The 19,089-nt window shown below is 56.1% G+C and overlaps 5 protein-coding genes across 16 annotated transcripts; 4 read left to right on the top strand and 1 right to left on the bottom strand.

Moving 5' to 3' along the window:
* Positions 1-31: 31 nt before the first annotated feature.
* Ndor1 (NADPH dependent diflavin oxidoreductase 1) lies at positions 32-7,298 on the top strand. 8 transcript variants are annotated; one of them, XM_057755231.1, is made up of 14 exons: positions 32-204; positions 487-564; positions 2,537-2,634; positions 4,106-4,204; positions 4,288-4,389; positions 4,511-4,720; positions 4,994-5,115; positions 5,200-5,420; positions 5,501-5,608; positions 5,775-5,889; positions 6,036-6,182; positions 6,274-6,392; positions 6,466-6,554; positions 6,657-7,298. In XM_057755231.1, exons 1-14 carry the CDS (start codon positions 70-72, stop codon positions 6,799-6,801), a joined length of 1,788 nt encoding a protein of 595 aa, XP_057611214.1. In that variant the 5' UTR covers positions 32-69; the 3' UTR covers positions 6,802-7,298. The 8 variants fall into 8 exon arrangements, 7 of the variants coding, with proteins under 7 accessions (XP_057611214.1, XP_057611213.1, XP_057611215.1 ...); XM_057755230.1 differs by having other exon boundaries at positions 6,460-6,554; XM_057755232.1 differs by having other exon boundaries at positions 6,444-6,554; positions 6,657-6,792.
* Positions 7,299-7,409: 111 nt separating this feature from the next.
* Positions 7,410-9,246, top strand: LOC130864345 (uncharacterized). The gene is made up of 2 exons (XM_057754605.1): positions 7,410-7,426; positions 7,922-9,246. Exons 1-2 carry the CDS (start codon positions 7,410-7,412, stop codon positions 8,766-8,768), a joined length of 864 nt encoding a protein of 287 aa, XP_057610588.1. The 3' UTR covers positions 8,769-9,246.
* Positions 9,247-10,105: 859 nt separating this feature from the next.
* Rnf208 (ring finger protein 208) lies at positions 10,106-12,116 on the bottom strand. Of its 2 annotated transcripts, XM_057755805.1 has the most exons (3): positions 11,922-12,116; positions 11,690-11,784; positions 10,106-11,587 (listed from the first exon to the last, which is right to left on the bottom strand). In XM_057755805.1, exon 3 carries the CDS (start codon positions 11,059-11,061, stop codon positions 10,264-10,266), a length of 798 nt encoding a protein of 265 aa, XP_057611788.1. In that variant the 5' UTR covers positions 11,062-11,587; positions 11,690-11,784; positions 11,922-12,116; the 3' UTR covers positions 10,106-10,263. The 2 variants fall into 2 exon arrangements, with proteins under 2 accessions (XP_057611788.1, XP_057611787.1); XM_057755804.1 differs by lacking the exon at positions 11,690-11,784 and having other exon boundaries at positions 11,839-12,116.
* A 275-nt stretch (positions 12,117-12,391) lies between these two features.
* Positions 12,392-15,542, top strand: Cysrt1 (cysteine rich tail 1). 4 transcript variants are annotated; one of them, XM_057755809.1, is made up of 4 exons: positions 12,392-13,179; positions 14,120-14,293; positions 14,519-14,573; positions 14,927-15,542. In XM_057755809.1, exon 4 carries the CDS (start codon positions 14,935-14,937, stop codon positions 15,367-15,369), a length of 435 nt encoding a protein of 144 aa, XP_057611792.1. In that variant the 5' UTR covers positions 12,392-13,179; positions 14,120-14,293; positions 14,519-14,573; positions 14,927-14,934; the 3' UTR covers positions 15,370-15,542. The 4 variants fall into 4 exon arrangements, with proteins under 4 accessions (XP_057611792.1, XP_057611793.1, XP_057611789.1 ...); XM_057755810.1 differs by having other exon boundaries at positions 14,507-14,573; XM_057755806.1 differs by having other exon boundaries at positions 14,120-14,573.
* A 2,269-nt stretch (positions 15,543-17,811) lies between these two features.
* Positions 17,812-18,282, top strand: Rnf224 (ring finger protein 224). The gene has a single exon (XM_057754490.1). The coding sequence runs from the start codon at positions 17,812-17,814 to the stop codon at positions 18,280-18,282; it is 471 nt and encodes a 156-aa protein (XP_057610473.1).
* Positions 18,283-19,089: the final 807 nt, after the last annotated feature.

Genomic DNA, 19,089 nt, shown 5'->3' with positions numbered 1-19,089 from the left:
CGTCATTTCCTGTTGACAACGGAAGGGGGAAGTGAGTGGGGTGTACGGTTCTGGCCGGCGTGTGCGGTAATGCAGGTTCCGCAGCTACTTGTGCTTTTCGGCAGCCAGACTGGCACAGCCCAGGATGAGGCGGAGAGACTGGGCCGAGAGGCCCGGCGCCGGCGGCTAGGTTGCCGCGTGCAGGCGCTGGACTCGTATGCGGTGGTGAGGCTCGGGTGATTCGGCAGAGACCCTCCACCGGACCCCGCGTCCTAGAAAGGAGGGCGTTTGAGTGCGGCCCTTCGGCCCCAGGCGGATTTAGGGGAAAGGGAGGATTGGCACGAGGCTGAGGCCTGAGAAGGAGAAGGCCTGGTGGCCACTGGGAATAATTCTCCAGGCACTTGACTCTGTTACCCTAGATGAATGGGCGCGGGTGGGGGGCGGTGCAGGGAGGATACTGATGAGGGCTGTCCGAGACCTTACACGTACCCGTGTCTTGTCCTTGAGGCGGATCTCATTAGGGAGCCCCTGGTGATATTTGTTTGTGCGACCACAGGCCAAGGAGACCCTCCTGACAACATGAAGGTAAGGCTGGCCTTATGTGTGCCCTCACCCCGTTTTCACTGCTGTGAGAGTCCCCAAGGTGCACAGGAAGTAGTCGCCCTTTAGTGCTTGATGTATATGAGAGGTGGCTTTGAGAGGTAGTCTTTGAACGGATCTGGGGAGAGAAATAGCTCTTAATAGCCACTCAATAGCCTTGATCTCTATTTTTAGTCATTTTGTTTGTTTTCCCAGGCCCACTAGGAGGGGCCTGGCATAAGAATCACAAAGCGCCTACCTCCTCCAGGACTGCCTTCTAGCATGGTCATTCATGGTCAGACAGGAGGGGTTGGTTCCCCTTTTCCAAAGGTCAAGTGATAGTCTTGAGAGGAGTAGCAGCCATCAAGGGTGAATTGAAGTAGAATCAGAACCAGTCTGGAGAACTGTCCCCTAGGGCCAGGGGTGATTATTAAGAAGAGCAGTATATGTGGGACAGAGACTAATCTCAAGCACTAGAGATGCTGAAGTAGAAGGGTCAGGAGTTCAAGGCTGCCCACACCTACATGACAAGTGTCTCAAAAGTTCAAAAAGTAGGGCTGGAGAGATGGCTCAGAGGTTAAGAGCACTGGCTACTCTTTTAGAGGTCCTGAGTTCAATTCCCAGCACCCACATGATGGCCCTCAGCCATCTGTAATAAGATCTGAAGCTTTCTTATGGCATGTGCGTATATAATAAATAAATAAACTTAAAAAAAAAAGTTCAAAAAGTATCAGCCACATGTGCCAGCATTCAGAGTAATCTCAACATTCCAGAAGTTGGAACTAAACGACCTAGCCTTGCACTGGCCTCAAGCAAAACCACTCCTTAAAAAAATAAAGAATTAAAAAAACAACAACAGCTAAGAAAGTGCCAAGGAGATGAGGGAATTGAGATCTCCCTCAGGTTTGAGGTGTTGTGGTCTATGGACAGATAAGGTACCCAGCACCCCCACATAAGGGCAGGAATCAATGGTGTCTGACTCAGTCACAGCAGGACCTGGAGACCTTTGAAGAGGCTACAGACCCAAAGCCCAAAACCACATGCAGGGGCACTGGTCCTCAGTGACTGTCTGCTGAACACAATGGCCTTGGCCTCTCCTCCCTGATCTTCTTTAAAACACATTGGAATTATAGGAAAAGACCCAATGACTGTGTCTCTGCCTGTCCCCTGCTGGTGAAACTCTCAGTGGGGCGGGCCTGTCCTGAGGCTTTTCCAGCAGCTTCCAAGTACAAATAGGTCACACTCACACAGAGAGAAAAGGAACGAATGGTCGCTGGAGTGAGAGGTGAGTGATGACAGGCAATGGAAGGACAAGACAGCACCCACGCTTAGGAAGGGACCTGCTGAGAGCAGAGGGGCACTCCCAGAGTAGGCATGACTGCCTGATGACCAACTGGACAGAGGACAACAGTAGTTGGCACTGGTGGCTTAGAAGCGGCCACTAAACTGGAAAGGTCAGTGTAAGCCCAGAGTTTAAGGGCATGAATCAGTGAGTTGACACCTTTAGAGGGTCAGGCCACGCCCCATTTCCCTTTTTCACCCAGAAGACTTCAGTTAGAACTGCTGACCCATCCCTTTGGCAGTGGACTGACTGGCCCACCACTACAGTAATCGGGAAGCAATTGGTGGGCGGTAAGTGAGTTCACCCCTTAGGTGGGAATAGGAAGAATAGTTTTATTGAGTATACTGCAAGAAGACACCAGGCCTACCTAGTAACTAGATTACCATGGGGCATTGAGCTACAGGTTACCATTTTTGAGAAATACTTACATGGTGAGGATAAGTTTTCTTTACGTACAGGTTCCTGGCCTGTAATTGGCATGTTGCTAAGGAGAAATGTCTAGATTGGTCAGTGTACACTTCTGAACTCTAATGGTCTTCCTTCCACACCATCCTCTCCCTGCTGGGGCCTCAGACAGACAGACAGACAGAAAACCGGCCTAAGGTGGAGTCCTAACATGGTTTCCTGTGGCTACAGAACTTTTGGAGGTTCATTTTCCGGAAGAGCCTGCTGTCCACCTCTCTCTGTCAGATGGACTTTGCTGTCCTAGGCCTCGGGGACTCCTCATATGCCAAGTGAGTAGGGGTAGACATGCTGGCCAGACAGGGATAGTTCTCAAGATCATGCAAGAAATGAGACAGGCAACTGAGCCCCAGGTGCCTATCCACAGTAGATCATGTGTCCCTGCACTGTGTTAGCTGACCAACCTTATCCACATACAGTTCCTGGTAGACGCTCTAATTCTTGAAGGACGAGGCACAGGGGAGACCACAGTTGGGGTAGGAAAAGGGTGTCAGAGTACCACCATGGAATCGAGGGCACAGTGAGGCTCAGACCAGCCAGCATTACAACACATGATGAAGTTCAACCGCACCTGATCTGCCTCTGTTCCACATAGGTTCAAAGCACGCTGTGAAGCATCGACAATTTGAAAAGAGCACCGAGGGGGACGACTTACCTTCAAGTGGCTTGTTAGGCAGGGAGGCGGTTCACGAGTTTCTCTTCCAGGGATTTTGTGGACAGCTGTGTCCGTTAACCAGCAGTGCTGTTCGCATTGTTCATTCCGTGGGGTGGTGATGAGGGATTTCTCCTCGGAGGTGCACCTAGATATCTAAAAGCTAGGACAACAGCACTTTGAACACTTCCTACTTTCACAGGGCCCGGTATCATCCAGCATTGAGGACAACTCAATGACCATAAACAGTTGTGTACATGACAGGGTTCTTAATTTAGATTTAAGTCAGGTGGCGCAGGCCTTTAATCCCAGCACTCAGGAGGCAGAGGTAGGCGGGTCTCTGAGATTAAAAGAACAGAAATGGAAACTGGGCATGATGGCTCACTTACCTGGAATCCCAGCACTCAGGCTGAGAGGATTGCCACAGTCTATAGGCCAGCCTGGGCTACAATGTGGGACCCAATCTCACTAAACCAAAAAAATAGAAAATCGGAAGATGGGTGGCAACATGGCCTTGCTCTGCTAGAGACTGTGCTCACTTTGCAGCGTATGGATGCACAAACCACGTGGGAGGAGACTGTGCTCACTTGGAGTGTATGGATGCACAGGCCACGTGAGAGGAGACTGTGCTCACTTGCAGTGTGTGGATGCACAGACCACATGGGAGTCCAGCTGTGAATGTGGTCCCCAAATGGACAAGCTGGTGCAGGGACCAGTGTGTACTTTACAGACCAAAGGAAATCCTATTACAGGAAAACATGGTTAACTGCCCCTCCCCCGATCTCCAGTAGTAACTGGAGCCCTGACCAATGGGAGTACAGGGCCTTAGTCACTTCAGAAAAGGGTTGATAAGATGAGACTGTCCTCCGCATGACACCTTCTTGAGATCAGGGACCTAGCATTTACTGTCCTTGTTGCTCCTACCTCATCCCCTGTATACTGAAGCCCCCTCCTTCGTAGGATGAGGCCAGTGTGCACTGCTGAGGGAGTAACCCTTGAGGGAAGCCTGCACTATTTACTCTGCCCAGGAGGTCAGGTCACCTAAACTACCTCCCTGTTGGTTATCCCTGTCCGCCTTGCTGTCTCCACAGGTTCAACTTCGTGGCCAAGAAGCTACATCGTAGGCTGCTGCAGCTAGGAGGCAGTGCCCTCCTGCCCCCATGTCTGGGTGATGACCAGCATGAGCTGGGGTAAGTGGTGGTTGCAGCGGCCCTCTCTGGCCGCTCCATCTTGGCTCTGGCCAGCAGAGGCCAATGCCTGTGCTTTCTCCTAGGCCCGATGCTGCCATTGACCCCTGGCTGGGAGAGCTTTGGAAGAAGATAATGGGTCTGTACCCAGTGCCTCTTGACTTTCCTGAGATCCCTCTTGGAGTCCCGTGAGTCTGAACCTTGGGGTGTAAGTGCCAAGGGACTTTGAGCTGGTTAGCAAAAAAAAATCCTCAAGGTATTGTTGAGTGGTCCTGCACACCTGATACTTCTTTCCACTTTCCCCCACAGCTTGCCCTCCAAGTTCATCTTCCAGTTTGTCCAGGAGGTTCCCAGCATAGGGACTGAGGGGCTAAAGCTAGCCAGCTCAGACCCTCAGAGACCCCCATCAGAGTTACATCCCTTTCTGGCACCTGTGATCACCAACCAGAGGGTCACTGGCCCCCAACATTTCCAGGATGTTCGGCTGATTGAGTTTGACATTACAGACTCGAGTATCAGGTGAGGGGCAGAAGCCCTCAGGCAGTTCGGGAGGGTGTCCATGTGTTGTTGGGAAGCTGATGTGGTCAGGGAAAGGCAGTGAGTAGAGGTTCAGAAGGGTCAACCAAAGCCAAGGGCTAGGCGGCCCAGTGGCTCGAAAATCTCTACACGACATTCCCTTTCTTCCTCTTCAGTCTCCTTAGTCCCTCCATCCTCCCCCACATCCTCCCCTTCCCCTCAGCCCCTTGGTCCTTCCCACATCATCCCCGCATATCTGGTGGCTTTTCCATGTAGTTATGCTGCTGGCGATGTCGTATCAATTATGCCCTCTAACTCGGAGACCCACACCCAGCAGTTCTGCCAGTTGCTGGGCTTGGACCCCAAGCAGTTTTTCTTGCTTACACCACGGGAGCCAGGTGAGTATGGCAGATGCACCACCTCTTGAGCCCAAGGCACCACCTGATGTCCCCGCCCACCAAGTCTCCATGCCATTCCTGCAGGCGTCCCTCACCCACCAGGGCTGCCTCAGCCCTGCACAGTGTCGCATCTTGTGTCATGGTATTTGGACATCGCCAGCGTGCCCCGCCGTTCCTTCTTTGAGCTCTTGGCTTGTCTTTCTCCACATGGGCTGGAGCGGGAGAAGCTGCTAGAATTCAGCTCCGCCAGAGGTCAGGAAGAGCTCTGGGAGTACTGTAATCGGCCCCGCAGGACCATCTTGGAGGTGGGCTCGTAGGCAGTGGTGGGTATGGGCTCCTAGCCCTGGCATGCCACCGCCATTCTAAACCTCCCTCTGCCGTCCAGGTGCTGTGTGACTTTCCACACACGGCAGCTGCCATTCCTCCAGACTACCTTTTGGACCTTATCCCTCGGATCCGCCCACGGGCCTTCTCCATTTCATCTTCCCTGCTGGTGAGGGACTCAGTAGACTGGCCGTGGGAAAGCTGGGACAGGGCAGGGTGTTTGCAGACGGTTGCCTTCTGAACAGGGACAGTTTCTCTACCAGAGACCGCCCCTGGTGGGGTTGGTAGCAGACAGGAATGGTTTAGCAGGGCAGGGCCTTCCCTGTGCCCCCTAGGCTCATCCCGGGAGGCTACAGATCCTTGTGGCTGTGGTACAGTACCAGACTCGCCTTAAGGAACCCCGCCGTGGCCTCTGCTCCTCCTGGCTAGCATCCCTGAATCCTGAGCAAGGTGATCTCTATTTCTGGGGGTGGGAGAGACCACAGCCTCAAGCTCCTACCTTACCTGTACCTCCTGCCACAGGGGCTCAAGCCCCACCAGTGAGCACCTCAACCTTTTGTTTTGACCTCCTTCATGCCTTCTCCCTCCTGCAATAGGACCTGTCCAGGTGCCTCTGTGGGTGCGGCCTGGGAGCCTCGTGTTCCCAGAGACACCAGACACACCCATTATCATGGTAGGGCCTGGAACTGGTGTGGCGCCCTTTCGAGCAGCCATTCAAGAGCGAGTAGCCCACAGCCAAACTGGTGAGTATAGGAGTCCCAGGGCAGTGTGACCACTGAGACGGGTCTGGCTGAGTCCCTGTATCCAGACAGGGGGCCACCCTATGTACCCCAGGAAACTTCTTGTTCTTTGGCTGCCGCAAACGGGACCAGGACTTCTACTGGCAGACTGAGTGGCAAGAGCTAGAGAAGAAAGGCTGCCTGACCCTGGTTACGGCCTTCTCCCGGGAGCAGGTGAGTATGCTCGAGTTAGGTGGGGCAGGAGCGGGGATGGCTGGGACTCAGCCTGTCACACCTGCAGGAGCAGAAGGTGTACGTGCAGCATCGGCTCCGGGAGCTGGGGCCCCTTGTCTGGGAGCTGCTGGATCGCCATGGTGCCCACTTCTACCTAGCAGGGTGAGCCAACTTGGGGGTGTAGAGGAGCGGACCAGCCTTCAGAGGTGGGGAGTGGGGGTTGGGGCCACAGGATCACTGAGCTTTCTGAGCCTACCCCTCCAGCAATGCTAAGTATATGCCTGCGGATGTCGCGGAAGCCCTGACATCCATTTTTCAAGAAGAAGGACAACTCTCCAGTGCAGACGCGGCTGCCTACCTTGCCAGGCTCCAGCAGACACTGCGTTTCCAGACTGAGACCTGGGCCTGAGGAGCCACTTGCTAGCTCACACCCACACCAACAGCTGCACTGGAGAGCCTACTGGAGTCTAGAGGGCCCATTGTCACCTCCTGTCCTCAGAACACTTGTGAGACCATGGTGTAGCTTCTTGACTCCAGCTGACTAGCAGGGCACTCCCTGAATCCAGCCAAATTCGGTGGAACCCAGTGTCCCACCCACACTTCCCCCAACCCCAGTGCAATGTGCACTCCTGGTTTCCTCTCTGTCCCCATCACTGTGCCCCAGATCTGCATTATGATCCATACCACAGGGGATGCTAAGGTCTCCAGGAGGCAGGGAGTCTGTGAGGGCTGCACTGCCCCTCTGCCCTGGTGCTATTTCCATTCACCCCACAGCGCCTGTGGGCCTCGGGCTCAGGTGAGAGGCCCCCAGGGGCTGATTCTCCTGAGCATTGAGAATGAGCAAGTCAGTCTGTCTCAGGCCCTTAACACCTTGAGTAAACTGCCTGGGTAGCTACTCACTTCTGTTTTTTTTTTTTTTTGCGTCTCCTAGATTTGGGGGTGGTGGGTGGGACTGGATTATCTGCATCTGCTAGTGGTAGCCAAAGACTCTTCCAGGCCATGTGTGAGGCTGCGTGCATGTATGTCCTTGTCAGGTACCTATGCTCGGATCACACTGCACTCGGATGTCTGATGTCTAAGTTCCTGTTGGTCTCCCCTTTGTACTTAGAAGGCAGGTCTTGGCTCTGTCTGATCTTAAACCTTAACAGTTCAGCTAAGTTCATGCCCTTCTTTGATGGCCAGAGAACTATTGGAAAGTTCCAGCCCAGTGCTGGAACACACTATCTAGAGGAACGAGCAGGTGGAAGGGGTGTGATAGGAGTTGGTCCGCCCATGGGCAGGGCCTCTACCCCTGGAAAGAGAAACCCTGTTGGAGGAGTCAGACAGGTCCGAGGGCAGCTGGGAGCTGAGGAACCTCTGTTTTGTCCGACAACTGCTGGAACAGAGACCAGGCCTGGCCATCACCACTCTTAAGCCTGAAATACCAGGAGCTGACGATGCTGCGGGGACCCAAGTGAAGTTTACTTCCGGTAGGGTCAGCAAGCCCAAAGGTGTATCTGGAGGTCAGTGCTCTGGTGACCGAGACCAAGCTCTGTCTGGTTCCTGAGGGCCACACTAACCTTTACATCTCCAACAATCCCTGCTGTCACCCTGGAGTCCCAATCTTCCTGTCCTTTCTGTTCTGGTGGGTCTACCCTGGGGCCTAATGACACCAGCTCTACACCCGCCAGTTCACCTTGTACTCCTTTGAGTCCTGAGCTCCTGGACCCACTGCACCAGCTACCAGCAGATGAAGAGGATAATCTCAGGCCCCCCCAGGATGCCAGGGCTCTAGACAGTAAGCCTGAACTGGGGGCCCTGTCAACTGTGGAGGAGCAGGAAGAGTGTGAGGGACAGGCAGAGGAGGAATGCCCCATCTGCACTGAGCCTTACGGGTCTGATGAGCAGCACCAGGCCTTGCTCAACTGTGGTCACAGCCTGTGTGTGGGCTGCCTGCACCAGCTGCTAGGCATAACCCCCAGAGCTGACCTGGGCCGTGTGTGCTGCCCACTGTGTCGTCAGAAGACACCCATGCTAGAGTGGGAGATCTGTCAGCTGCAGGAGGAACTGCTTCGAGCTGATGGACCCCAGCGCCCAGTGCCCATTGCATCCACCACACCCCTGCACCCTGGCCCTGGGCCCTGGGGATCCTTGGAGCACCGCTACCGCCTGCGTTTTCTGGCTGGGCCCGTGGGAAACCGTAGCTGCCTCCCCTTCCTTCCCTGCCCTCCCAGCCTAAGTACCTGGCTGTGGACACTGCGGGAACGTGGCCCCTGTGCCCGTCGCCTATCCCTGCTGAGCCTGCTGGCATTAGAACTACTGGGGCTGGTGCTCATCTTCACGCCGCTCATGCTGCTAGGAGTGTTCTTCATGCTCCTAGACCGCTCCAGCCGCTGAGCAGAGCCCAGGGTGTTGGCCAAGCTTTGAAGCCCATGCTCGGATTCTGGTCATTAGCAAAGACTTGCTATCACAATCCCAAGACCAGGCCTGCTCAAGAGCCTGGGCCAGCCAGAGTGCTTACACACCCCTGCAGCCCAGATACTGGCTAAAGCCAAGGACACTAAGCCAAGGACAGCCTCTGAAGGAGATTGGCCTAACAGGAAGGGCTGTGACCAGAGCCCCGTGTGCTTACCATGGACAAACACTTGACTGGCCAGAGGCAATGGCTGGATCCTAACACCGACTCCTGAGGTCCATCTGGTGAGGGTGGGCACAAACTTGAACAGAGGTCTAGCAGAATTCCGTTGCTAGGAGAAGGCAAGGGCTGTAGGCACCCTCTCCTCTGTCCACACAGGTTGGTGTGTGCCCCTGAAGGCCACAGTAGCTAGCAGGAGAGGCCTGCACTGCACAAACCCATCCTTCAAAAGCTCCTCACCCAACCTAAGATGCCCTCACCAGACAGGGTATCCCAGAGCAACTGGGATCAATATTGGTTTTGTACTGCAAGGGCCAAGGTTCAATCCAGACCCTGAAACCAGCAAATGCCCAAGGTCCAGCTCTGTTTGTAATTGACTATAAAATTGATGTCACTGGACTAGGAGCCTTCACTTGGGCAATGAAGACAAATGTAAGCCCACCTCCCGGCTTATTGGTGACATAGTGTAAGGTGGGCTGTCTCTGTCTATAACCAGCATAAGAGTGGCTCTCAATAAACAGCTGCTATTGATACCATTGTACCACAGCCATCCTCATTATTCCATCCCCGCCATCCAGGCAGCTCTCATACTCTTCAGTGGTACCTAATCCAGTCACAGGCAGACAGGCCAGTGCCATACAAGAGAGCCAGGATCTTAGCTCATGCTGTCCAAAGGCCATTTCTACATATCCTTGGCCAGAGGAAAGGTACCTTTTGGGGGGTGGGGTGGATATCTCACTGTGAAACCAATGCTGACCTCAATCCTGCCCTGGCTTCCAGAGTCCTGGATTACCAGTGAGCCTCCACACACAGCTGGAGGTTCTGTCTGCCTAGCTGGGCCGTAGCCCCACGTGCCACACACCAGCAGCCCTCTGCACCAGTATGTTCACAACGAGTCCCAGGCCTCCCGAGCAGCAGACTCAGCCCAGCTTGGCCTTCAACAAGTAGAGCAGGCCAACCCCGAATGAAGATGGGTTGCCTTCTGGCAGTTCCTAGTTAGACTGCCTGGGCTATGGCCCTGGGAACCTACTCAAGGCCCAGGCCCGGGCCTAGCCCACAGGAGTAAGCTTCAGTCAGTGAACCAGTGCAAACTTTGGCAAAGAGTTTTAATGGCAAAGTTGGCTGCAGCGACAATGCCACGCAGGGTAGGGCCAGAAGCCACAGTGGGCAAGAAAGGGTCAGTGGGAAACAGGACAGGGCCAGTTCCCTGAAGAAGCGGCGAGCAAGGGCCTGCAGGCAGTCGTGGGCAGGTGGACACTACATGATGGAACAGGCTGATAGTGGGTTCCGCACATGGCAGGTGCATGCAGCCCCACAGTACTGCCGGAAGGTCTGGTAGCAGCTGCCTTCGGATTCACCCCCCCACTGGCCACCGGATGGGGCCGTCAGGGCTTCAGGTGGCAAGCGGCTCAGGATGGATGTATTGACAGCCAGTGCGGCCAGGCCATAGTCAGTGAAGAGCACAGTCTCACGGTGGCAGGTGGGACACGAGATAAACTTGTACTTAGGGCAAGACTCGTAAAGAATCTGCAGGCACTGCTCACACACAGAGTGCAGGCAAGACAGCACGCGGGGCCGCCGCTGAGTGACGTTGTATGTGTGCCCACAGGTGGGGCATTCCAGGGGCTCACCTGCTATCACTGGCCCGGATGATGAAGGTGCAGAGGCTGTTGGGCCAGGTCGAATCACATACTGATTTACAATGACCTCATCCACTGGTGCCACCCGGGGGAAGCCCAATTCAGAACTGCCCTTGCGGGGCCGCCTTGGCAAGGGTGGAGTGTGGGGTGCTCCTTCCAAAGTGGGCATGTCCCCCCCACATGCCTGGTTGACAATGATCTCTGTGTCTGAGGGCCAAGCACGCTTGGGTGCCAGAGTGGGAGTGGGCCTGGGTGCAGGTGGGAAGCAGGGGGTGGCCGCCGGGAGCTCAGGGAACTTTTCAGGGTGGACAATCTTCATGGCCTCCATTTTGAGGATGACATGGGGGCCTTTCAGGCAGGACATGAGGAGGCCCGGCCATCCACTGCCCACCTCGGGCCCAGGGTCAGCTGGCATCCGGCTCTCTACAGTCAGACCGGACGTTGGCACAGATGGGGGCGTTGGGTGGGGCCGTGGGGGAAGAGAAGGGGCTGCATCCTGGTCCTGCCAGGCCTGGTGAGGCCCCCGGTTACTCCGTGGACTGCAAGGGGCAGCGGGTGACAGGTTGGGGGGCAGGGCCCCCCCCAGTGGCCACAATGGCTTATCTGGTTCAGTCCGAAGAGGAGGAGGAAGAGGAGGGGGAGGGGGAAGCAGGCGGGGGCAAGGGGGTACAGGAGGCTGTCTTGGGCTGTGGGGTTCACGCAGGGGCTCACCCAGGGTCTCTGTCTGCTGAGGCTGGCAAGGGGGCGTGGAGGGGCCTCCTCCTGCAGCCGAGGTCAGCAGTCCCTGGGCCGGGACATCTGGGCAGGCAGGGGCTAGGTGGGCCCCATGGCTCCAGGACAGGGCGCCCAGGGAAGGCAGCTAGCCTGATCCCTGGCTGCCGGAGGACCTGGGCTGCAGGCTCCGCGGCAACAGCAATGGAGAGGCCTGCACCAGGCCCGAGCTGCGGGTGAGAGACAGCGTGAGGGCAGCACGGGGCCAACCTCACTTTCGCCCTCACCCCCACCCTGCACAAAGGACAGGGTGCCCGACCTCTGACCCTGACCTTATCCGTGGGATCCAAGTCTTCACGGAATTCTGAACCCAACCCCCTCCCCAGTATGCCCTCCGAGGCCAGATTCACTGTCCGGAGGACTGACCCTATAAGAGAAGGAAGGAATGATGCATCTGACCCCCGCCCCTCCCCCCGCTCACCTGCCCCAGCCTGGCGTTCCCCGGCTGCGCCGCCGCAGCAGCAGAGGTTGTCTCAAAGGCAGGCCTGGATGCGGCGCTCGCACCTTGGCTCTCTGGCTCTAGCGGCTCCGATAGCTCCCGCGGCTCCAGCGGCGACTTCGGGCGATGGCGGGCGAAGGCGGCACCCAGGGGCGCGAGCGCTGGTGCTGGACGCAAGGCTCGGCGCGGCGGCGGCGACAGCGGCGACGACGGCAGCGGCAGGTGCGTGCGGAGCGTGGCGCGTTCTGCGGCGGAGGCGCGGGGACCGCAGTGCGCGCGGCGCCCGCCCGCGCCCGCAGCGCCACCCCCCGTCTGGGGACCCGCGCGGGGTCCACGGGGCGGGGCCAGTCTCCTGGCCGCCCCTCGATCCACTCCTGGCCTGGCGTCTGCTCCCAGGGTCGACCTCCCAGCTAGCTACAGGCGGGTCGGGATCCCCGTGTCGCCAACATTCCCTTTTTCCCCCTTGGCTGCCCCTCCGCCTTTTGTAAGGGAATCCTTTGCTTTTTAGTTCCTTACATTTTGAGCCTCACAATGCCCGAGCAGGGTCCCAGCGTTCCACCAATGTCTCATCTACCTTTCGAGCTTTGAAGGGGCAGGGTCCTTTCACGCCAAACCCCGACACACCCCCTGTGTGAACGCCGGGAGTTTTCCAACTCACTGACGTATCCACACTGCACCCAGGGCTCATCAACTCAAAGACGGCGATATGACAGCAAAAGGGATAAGAGGTTAAGCGGATACCAGAGGAGTGGGCAGAGGGGAGCTGGGGCAGGCACGAAGAGGCTCGGCGGGTGTCCTGACCGGAAGTGGGGAGTTGGAAATACCTGGACAAGCTGGCAGTCCACGTGTTGGGTGGAGGGCCCACTGAACACACTCACCTGCCTAGGGTGGAGTAGCCCTTTCTTGTGTCGCATCAGGTCAGCACGCGCTTCTGTGTTGTGTACTAAACTGACCCCACCCATCAGAGGCCCCATTCCTTTCCTCTTCCTCCTCCTACCTGGTCTTCTTCTACCTGGACTACATCTTTGCCTCAGGGGAGCCCTCCGTAAGGAAAGGGCAAAGGACACGCTGGTGACCAGGATGTCTACGTGTTCAGAGTGCCATTCTCTACCATCTCATGGCCACCAGGCATAGCCATACCTGCCTGTGACCAACACCGAGTCCTGTGCCTGACCCTGGACAATCCAGATTTTGTTCAGGCCACAGACCCTCTCTGTACAATCAAGACGAAGGGAACAATGTTCCTGGTGAGCCAAAGCTGGGCCAGACTTTACAGCTCTATGGAACCAAGGGTGCACATCAGGGCTCCTTCAGCAAGGCCAGGTGAGAGGAGGGGTCAGGTGCGGGGGTATGGAGGGGAGGCGTCTCATGGGAATCCTGGCATCACGCTGGGGTAACTCAGGTAGCGGTGGCTAGAGAAAGGAATGAGCTCTTTCCAACCACCCTTCCCAGGAGGGCTCTGCTCACTTGCCCACCCACTTGGCCCTCGTGCAAGGCCACCTATGGCCCCACCCTTTGTCCAGAGTCCCGCCCAGTGAAATGAAGCCACGCCCCATAAGAGAATAAGCCCGTCCCTCCTCTCTCCCCTCCCAGCCGCCGTTCTGAGCGGAGCAAGCCAAGGATCCATCCAAACCGGGTCTTTTGGGAAACCCTGGAGCGCGAAGGCTTCTGGGGAATTAAGTTTCCACTGGGCACCTCGACCGGGTTTACGCTTGCTCGCGTCTAGGGGCGGAGTCTCCGGGGGCGGTGGGCAAGGTTAAAGGTTCCCACGTTAAAAGCGCGCTGTTTTCTACCTCCTAAGCTTGTTTCCCCCCCCCGGACCCATTTCCTTCTGCTTGCTAAGTTGCTCAACCTGCCTGACTGGCTCTGCACTCAGTCACCCTGGCTTGTAGTCCGTGTCCTACTTGCTCTCTCCTTCCTGGTGTTTTCCCGAATGGGGTCCGAGCCCTTCCCGCTGTAGCGTAGATCCAGAGGAGCCCACCAATTGGTTCATAAGCTTTCAACTATTGTTTCACCCCCAGCCCCACCGTCATTTTTCGTGTCCTCTATGGACAAGGAGGTAAAGCTGAAAAAGCAGAAGGGTACCAGGGCCAAGCATGGGTGCCGGGGAGCAGAAAACTTTGGGGAGCTTTCTCCCCAACTCCCCAGCACAGGGAAACTGCAGTTTCGGAAACGAGCTGAAAATGTTACTTGTGTTTATATCACCAATTTAAGATAAGTAAAGTATCTACAAAGTTGTGTCAAACTTTTTTTTTTTTATTAGAAAAGTGGACAATCCTCCAAGCCGTCTCAGGCATCCCAGTGACAACTGGGTATGGGCAGTAGGTGACAAGCAGGAATTCTGGACAGTGGCTGTAGAAATGTGAGGAATGGCTGGGTGGCCCCAGAATCTGAAGACCTGCCCTCCACTTCCTATCTGGGGCCATGACCCAAGGAGGTAGGACATGCTCAGATGAATGGTGATTGAGTCACCCTAGATTGGCAAATGCCCCTTAGAGCCCAAACCTTGGCCTCCACCCATCTGGGAATGAGGGGTGACTGGCTGCTGTGCTCTAGTTGCTAAGGCCTCCTGGGATCCTGGGAACCCCATCTTTGAGCTCCGCCCCAAAGCCCCACCCCTCTCTAGGAGGGAAAAGGCACCTGCTGGTAGCTCTACTCACAGGCACTGGGACCTGGAGCTGGAGGACAGAAAGACAGACTGCTGCTGCTTGCTGCAGGTGAGTCCTCAACCAGGGGCTGACCTGTACTTAGAGGTACCCCCTGGACAGACACTGCTCTCCCTTAGACCAGCTCACCAGCATCTCCTAGCTTTTTATCCCCATTCCCAGCTGCATCCAGGAGCATCTCTTGGACACTTGGTGGAGGGTGGCAACTGGGTATGTGGGCCGACCTCCAAAGACACGTAGGCCTTGCATAGATCCTGATGTGCCCACCTCTGCATGCAGATGCTAATTGATAAGGCTCGTCACAAGGTAGATTCCTCCGGAATGGGTGTCTTCTTGGGCTATAGGCTCTCAAGCAGGCTTTCTCCTCCCTGAGTCCATGTATGTGTCTCTGCTAACCCCTGCAGCCTGGGCCATGGACCCCCATGAGATGGTTGTGAAGAATCCATACACCCACATCAGCATCCCTCGGGCTCACCTGCGGTCTGACCTGGGGCAGCAGTTAGAAGAGGTTCCTTCTTCATCTTCCTCTGCTGAGATTCAGCCTCTACCCTCAGGAACCTGTGCCCCAGAGCCAGCGGGCCCCTCGAAAACAACTGAAGCCCCAGAGCCAAAGGGTGTCAAGGGCATCAAAGGTACAGCTCCTGAGCAAAGCCAGCAGACCTGGCAGTCACCCTGCAACCCCTACAACAGCGGTGGGCAGCGTCCCTCAGGACTGACGTATGCTGGTCTGCCGCCTGTGGGGCGTGGCGATGACATTGCCCACCACTGCTGCTGCCTGCCTTGCTGCTCTTGCTGCCACTGCCCACGATTCTGCCGTTGTCACAGCTGTTGCTGTGTTGTCTCCTAGCCTGACTATCCAACCTCCAGGGCTGGGGGGCCCGGGCCTCGGCTCAATGCCAAAGTGGTGCTGGACTTCAGGAGCAGCCATTATCATGGGCATCTGGGGAGCCTGCCCACCAGGAAGGCCCAGCAAGTGCCCTCTGGGATACGGTCCCAGCCACTAGCCATGTTGGCAGCAATAGGAACACCCTTCACTTCTTGCAAGACTTTGGCAATAAAGCAGGGTGAGCATTATGCTAGTGACTATTTTTTTTTTTTAAAGCCAGGGGTCTGCTTGGGAGAGGGTGCCCTCAACATGCACAAATACAATCTCCCTGGTAGATTCCCAGACTCTGTGGGACCTTCCAGAACTGGATGCCTCATGACATCCATAATTTAGGGCCCTAGCAGGTCTCAGTCCACCCAGGGGCTCGTAGATGGTAATATGTCCACTGCCCTGGGCCAGTTCCTCGTTCTCCTTAGGGCTAAAGCTGAGATAGAAAACAAGATTAATCCTGAGTCACAAGGTAGGAGGGTACCATACTTGCCATAGTGGGGGACCCCAAGAAAATACTCTGGGGGAGGATCAGATTGGAGGGCTGTTAGTGGGTGGGGCTGACGTTAGCAGGTTTCAGGGACTGGGAGCTCGGATCCAGGGCCCAGAACCCAGCCCTGCCCAATGTGAGTCACCTCCCGCCCTTGGCCAGGGCATGTTTCTGGTTTCCCACAAAAGACAATCCCTACTCTCCAGAGCTCTGCTGTTTAACCTATTTCAAGTGATGTGTACCAGGCCTTGAAGATGAGGCATGGCAGGGCTGAAGGGAGTGTTCTCTTCTTACCTGTCCAAGCAGTGTGAGATGCCTGCTGGGGGCCATGTTTGAGATGCCAGGGTAGGGAGTGTGCAAGGAGGCCAGCTCTGGGCAGCCTGGTGTTTCCGGGGCAGGGCAGAGCCACAATGCCACGTGAAGAGGGAGAAGAGCTGGCCTCACAGGCCTCACGAGACAAACAAGTCCTCCTGAAGTCGGCCCTTCCCTGATGCAGAGACAAGTCATGTAAGAGGGCAGGCCAGATGTGATGTGTGTAGAGGTCTCCAGGAATGAGCAGATAGGTCATTGCCCTGACTCCTCTCTGAGCTCCTAGTCCCCTGTTCCAGTGAGGGCCAGCACAGGAACCCCTTTGACCAGTCTTAAAGGCAGACTGCCAAGCGGGTGGGTAAAAGTGAGTAAAGGGCCAGGCGGTGGTGGCGCACGCCTTTAATCCCAGCACTTGGGAGGCAGAGGCAGGCGGATCTCTGTGAGTTCGAGACCAGCCTGGTCTACAAGAGCTAGTTCCAGGACAGGCTCCAAAACCACAGAGAAACCCTGTCTCGAGAAAAAAAAAAAAGTGAGTAAAGGAAGCTTTTTTTTTCCTAGCAACCCTGTGTGCAGAATTAGGGGTCTCCCTAATTCTGTGCTGTCTCCTCTCCAGTCCTCATCACAGGGAACAGGGATTCCACTTCCCTGAACTGTCTCCCTGGACTATTGTAGAAGCTGAGGGTCCGGTAGGCGGTCAACTGGGAGATGCTTAGCATGGGTGTGGTGTGGTGGGGGCTTCTGGGATGATGGTTGTGTGAGGGAGATCATCACACCTCAGGCCTGAGGGGCGGGCTACTTCCTGTGACATCACAGGATAGACTTAGTCTAAGTGGGGAGGAAGGTGATCCTGAGAAGTGACCAAATTAGCAAGAAGATGCACCCTACCGTGGAGCCGATGAGGGGGCAAGGGTAGGTTCCCTGGGAGGTGATGTGAGCGGAGGCCAAAGTGGAAAACATTACCAAGGGGTGATCAGATGTGACCTGGGAGAAGAGTACAAGAATGGGGAAGCCATAAACTGGAGACACCTAGAGTAGAGAAAGACAAAGCCAGGTCTCTGGGAGTTCCAGGGGGGAGTGGTCTGGGCAGGTTCATCCTTCAGGGGGCTGGCTCACCTTATCTCCTGCCCAGTGCGGGGAGCAGGGAGCAGCAGATCCTGTTGCAGGCGCTTTGTGGCTGAAAGGGGAGCCCACTCTCACTTGACGCAGCCACCACCTGCCTCCTGCTCGCTTGCCTGTGTGGCCAGTAATGCGAGCCCAGGGAGGGAGCCATGAAGTGTCCCAGGTCCCCATCCCCTTCTGCAGTCCTCTAGCTGGGAATATCTTTCTGGTGGAGTGGATGAAGGTAAGAGAAGCCAGGGGTTCGGAAAGGCAAGGGGTGGGTCTCAACAGTGGGATAGGATGCTGTTTCAGCCAATGGCCACAGCAACAAGAGACAGGCCCAGGCTTGGTGTTAGCCCAAAGGCACCGTCTTCCCTCCAGATGTCAGGGACTTACCGTCCCATGGCCCTGTCCTCCGTTTTCTGGGGACCAGCGTGTACCAAAACATCACATAGGTGGGCAGAGGTGAACTGAAGCTTGTGTGGTTGCCCTGTTAGTTCCCTCGTACTCTCCCTAGGATGCTGCAGCCTGAAGGCCCCCGAGCCTTGGAGGAAGGGGCAGCCCTCACGGCCCCACGGAATGACTGCATCATCTGCTACTCTGCCTATGACCTCTCAATACACTTGCCTCGCCGCCTCTACTGCGGGCACACCTTCTGCCAGGCATGTATGCGGCGGCTGGACACGCCAGCCCACGAGCAGCACTGGATCCCCTGCCCACAGTGCCGTCAAAGTACCCCTATGCCCCGTGGAGGGGTGACCATGTTGGACCTGGACTTAGCTGCCTTTTTGGCAGTCAAAGCTGAACGGGAACCATCAAGAATAGAACCCAGGTCCTCGATCCCCCTCAAAGTCGGCACTACCGTCACTCAGCAGCCGGCTGGACTCTACCCCACCTTGGGCCCCCAACCCCACTTTCCTCAGCCTGGATGCTGCTGCTGGGGCTGGGGAAGACTGTGCTGGTATCCCCTGGGGAACCCTGAGGTCTAAACTCTGGCTATCTCCACCTGCACAAAGAAAACTGCTAGCGGCTTCCCTGTCGCGGAGCCACAGACCATACACAGCGCAGAACGAACAGCCTGCGAGCAGGGCCTCCTTCTTATAGTCCTACATGACCCGACAGAGTGGTGTCACCCTGACCAGGGACATCTCAATCCATAGCCTAAGGTCAGAGTCAGTGACCATGGTTCCACAGTAGGCTGGTGACATTCCATTTAACTAGTTTATAGGGGATTCCCATACCCCAAACTAGCCTGCGACTTTGTTTGGCTAGCCAACATTCTGCTGTCTTATGTCACCTGTAAACCTAGGACCTAGCACGGAGAATGGCTCCTAAGAGTCTGTGGGGATGAGTGCAGGGGCCTGGACAGGGCCAGGCTACGGTTGTCCATGAGTGGCTGACCTCAGAGCAGGCCTTCCTCTCCGTAAACATTCAGCGGTATGAGCCAGGAGGGAGGGCAGGTTACCTCTTCTATCCCTGGAGTCTATGTGTTTCATTTCTTCAACCGTAGTCACCGGGCTCCTGCCATGAGCCAGGCACTGTTCTGAGAGGATCTGCTACGGCCCAAAGTTGCCTCTTTGACAGGCATCAAAGAAGGCTGCCATAGAGAGCCAGCTCTGACAAGGGGTCTAGCCTGAGGTCTCACAGCTCATCATCCTAGCTTAAGACTCCCAGCCTCCTTCTACCTCTGGTGACTATAATAACACAGACCTGAGCCGGGTGGTGGTGGCGCACGCCTTTAATCCCAGTACTCAGGAGGCAGAGGCAGGCGGATCTCTGTGAGTTTGAGGCCAGCC

The sequence above is a fragment of the Chionomys nivalis genome, chromosome 22 (genome assembly GCF_950005125.1).
Source record: "Chionomys nivalis chromosome 22, mChiNiv1.1, whole genome shotgun sequence".
In the NCBI taxonomy this organism is placed as follows: domain Eukaryota; kingdom Metazoa; phylum Chordata; class Mammalia; order Rodentia; family Cricetidae; genus Chionomys; species Chionomys nivalis.
The sequence above is the reverse complement of the archived record's forward strand: the minus strand, read 5'-3'. Positions and strand labels throughout refer to the sequence as shown.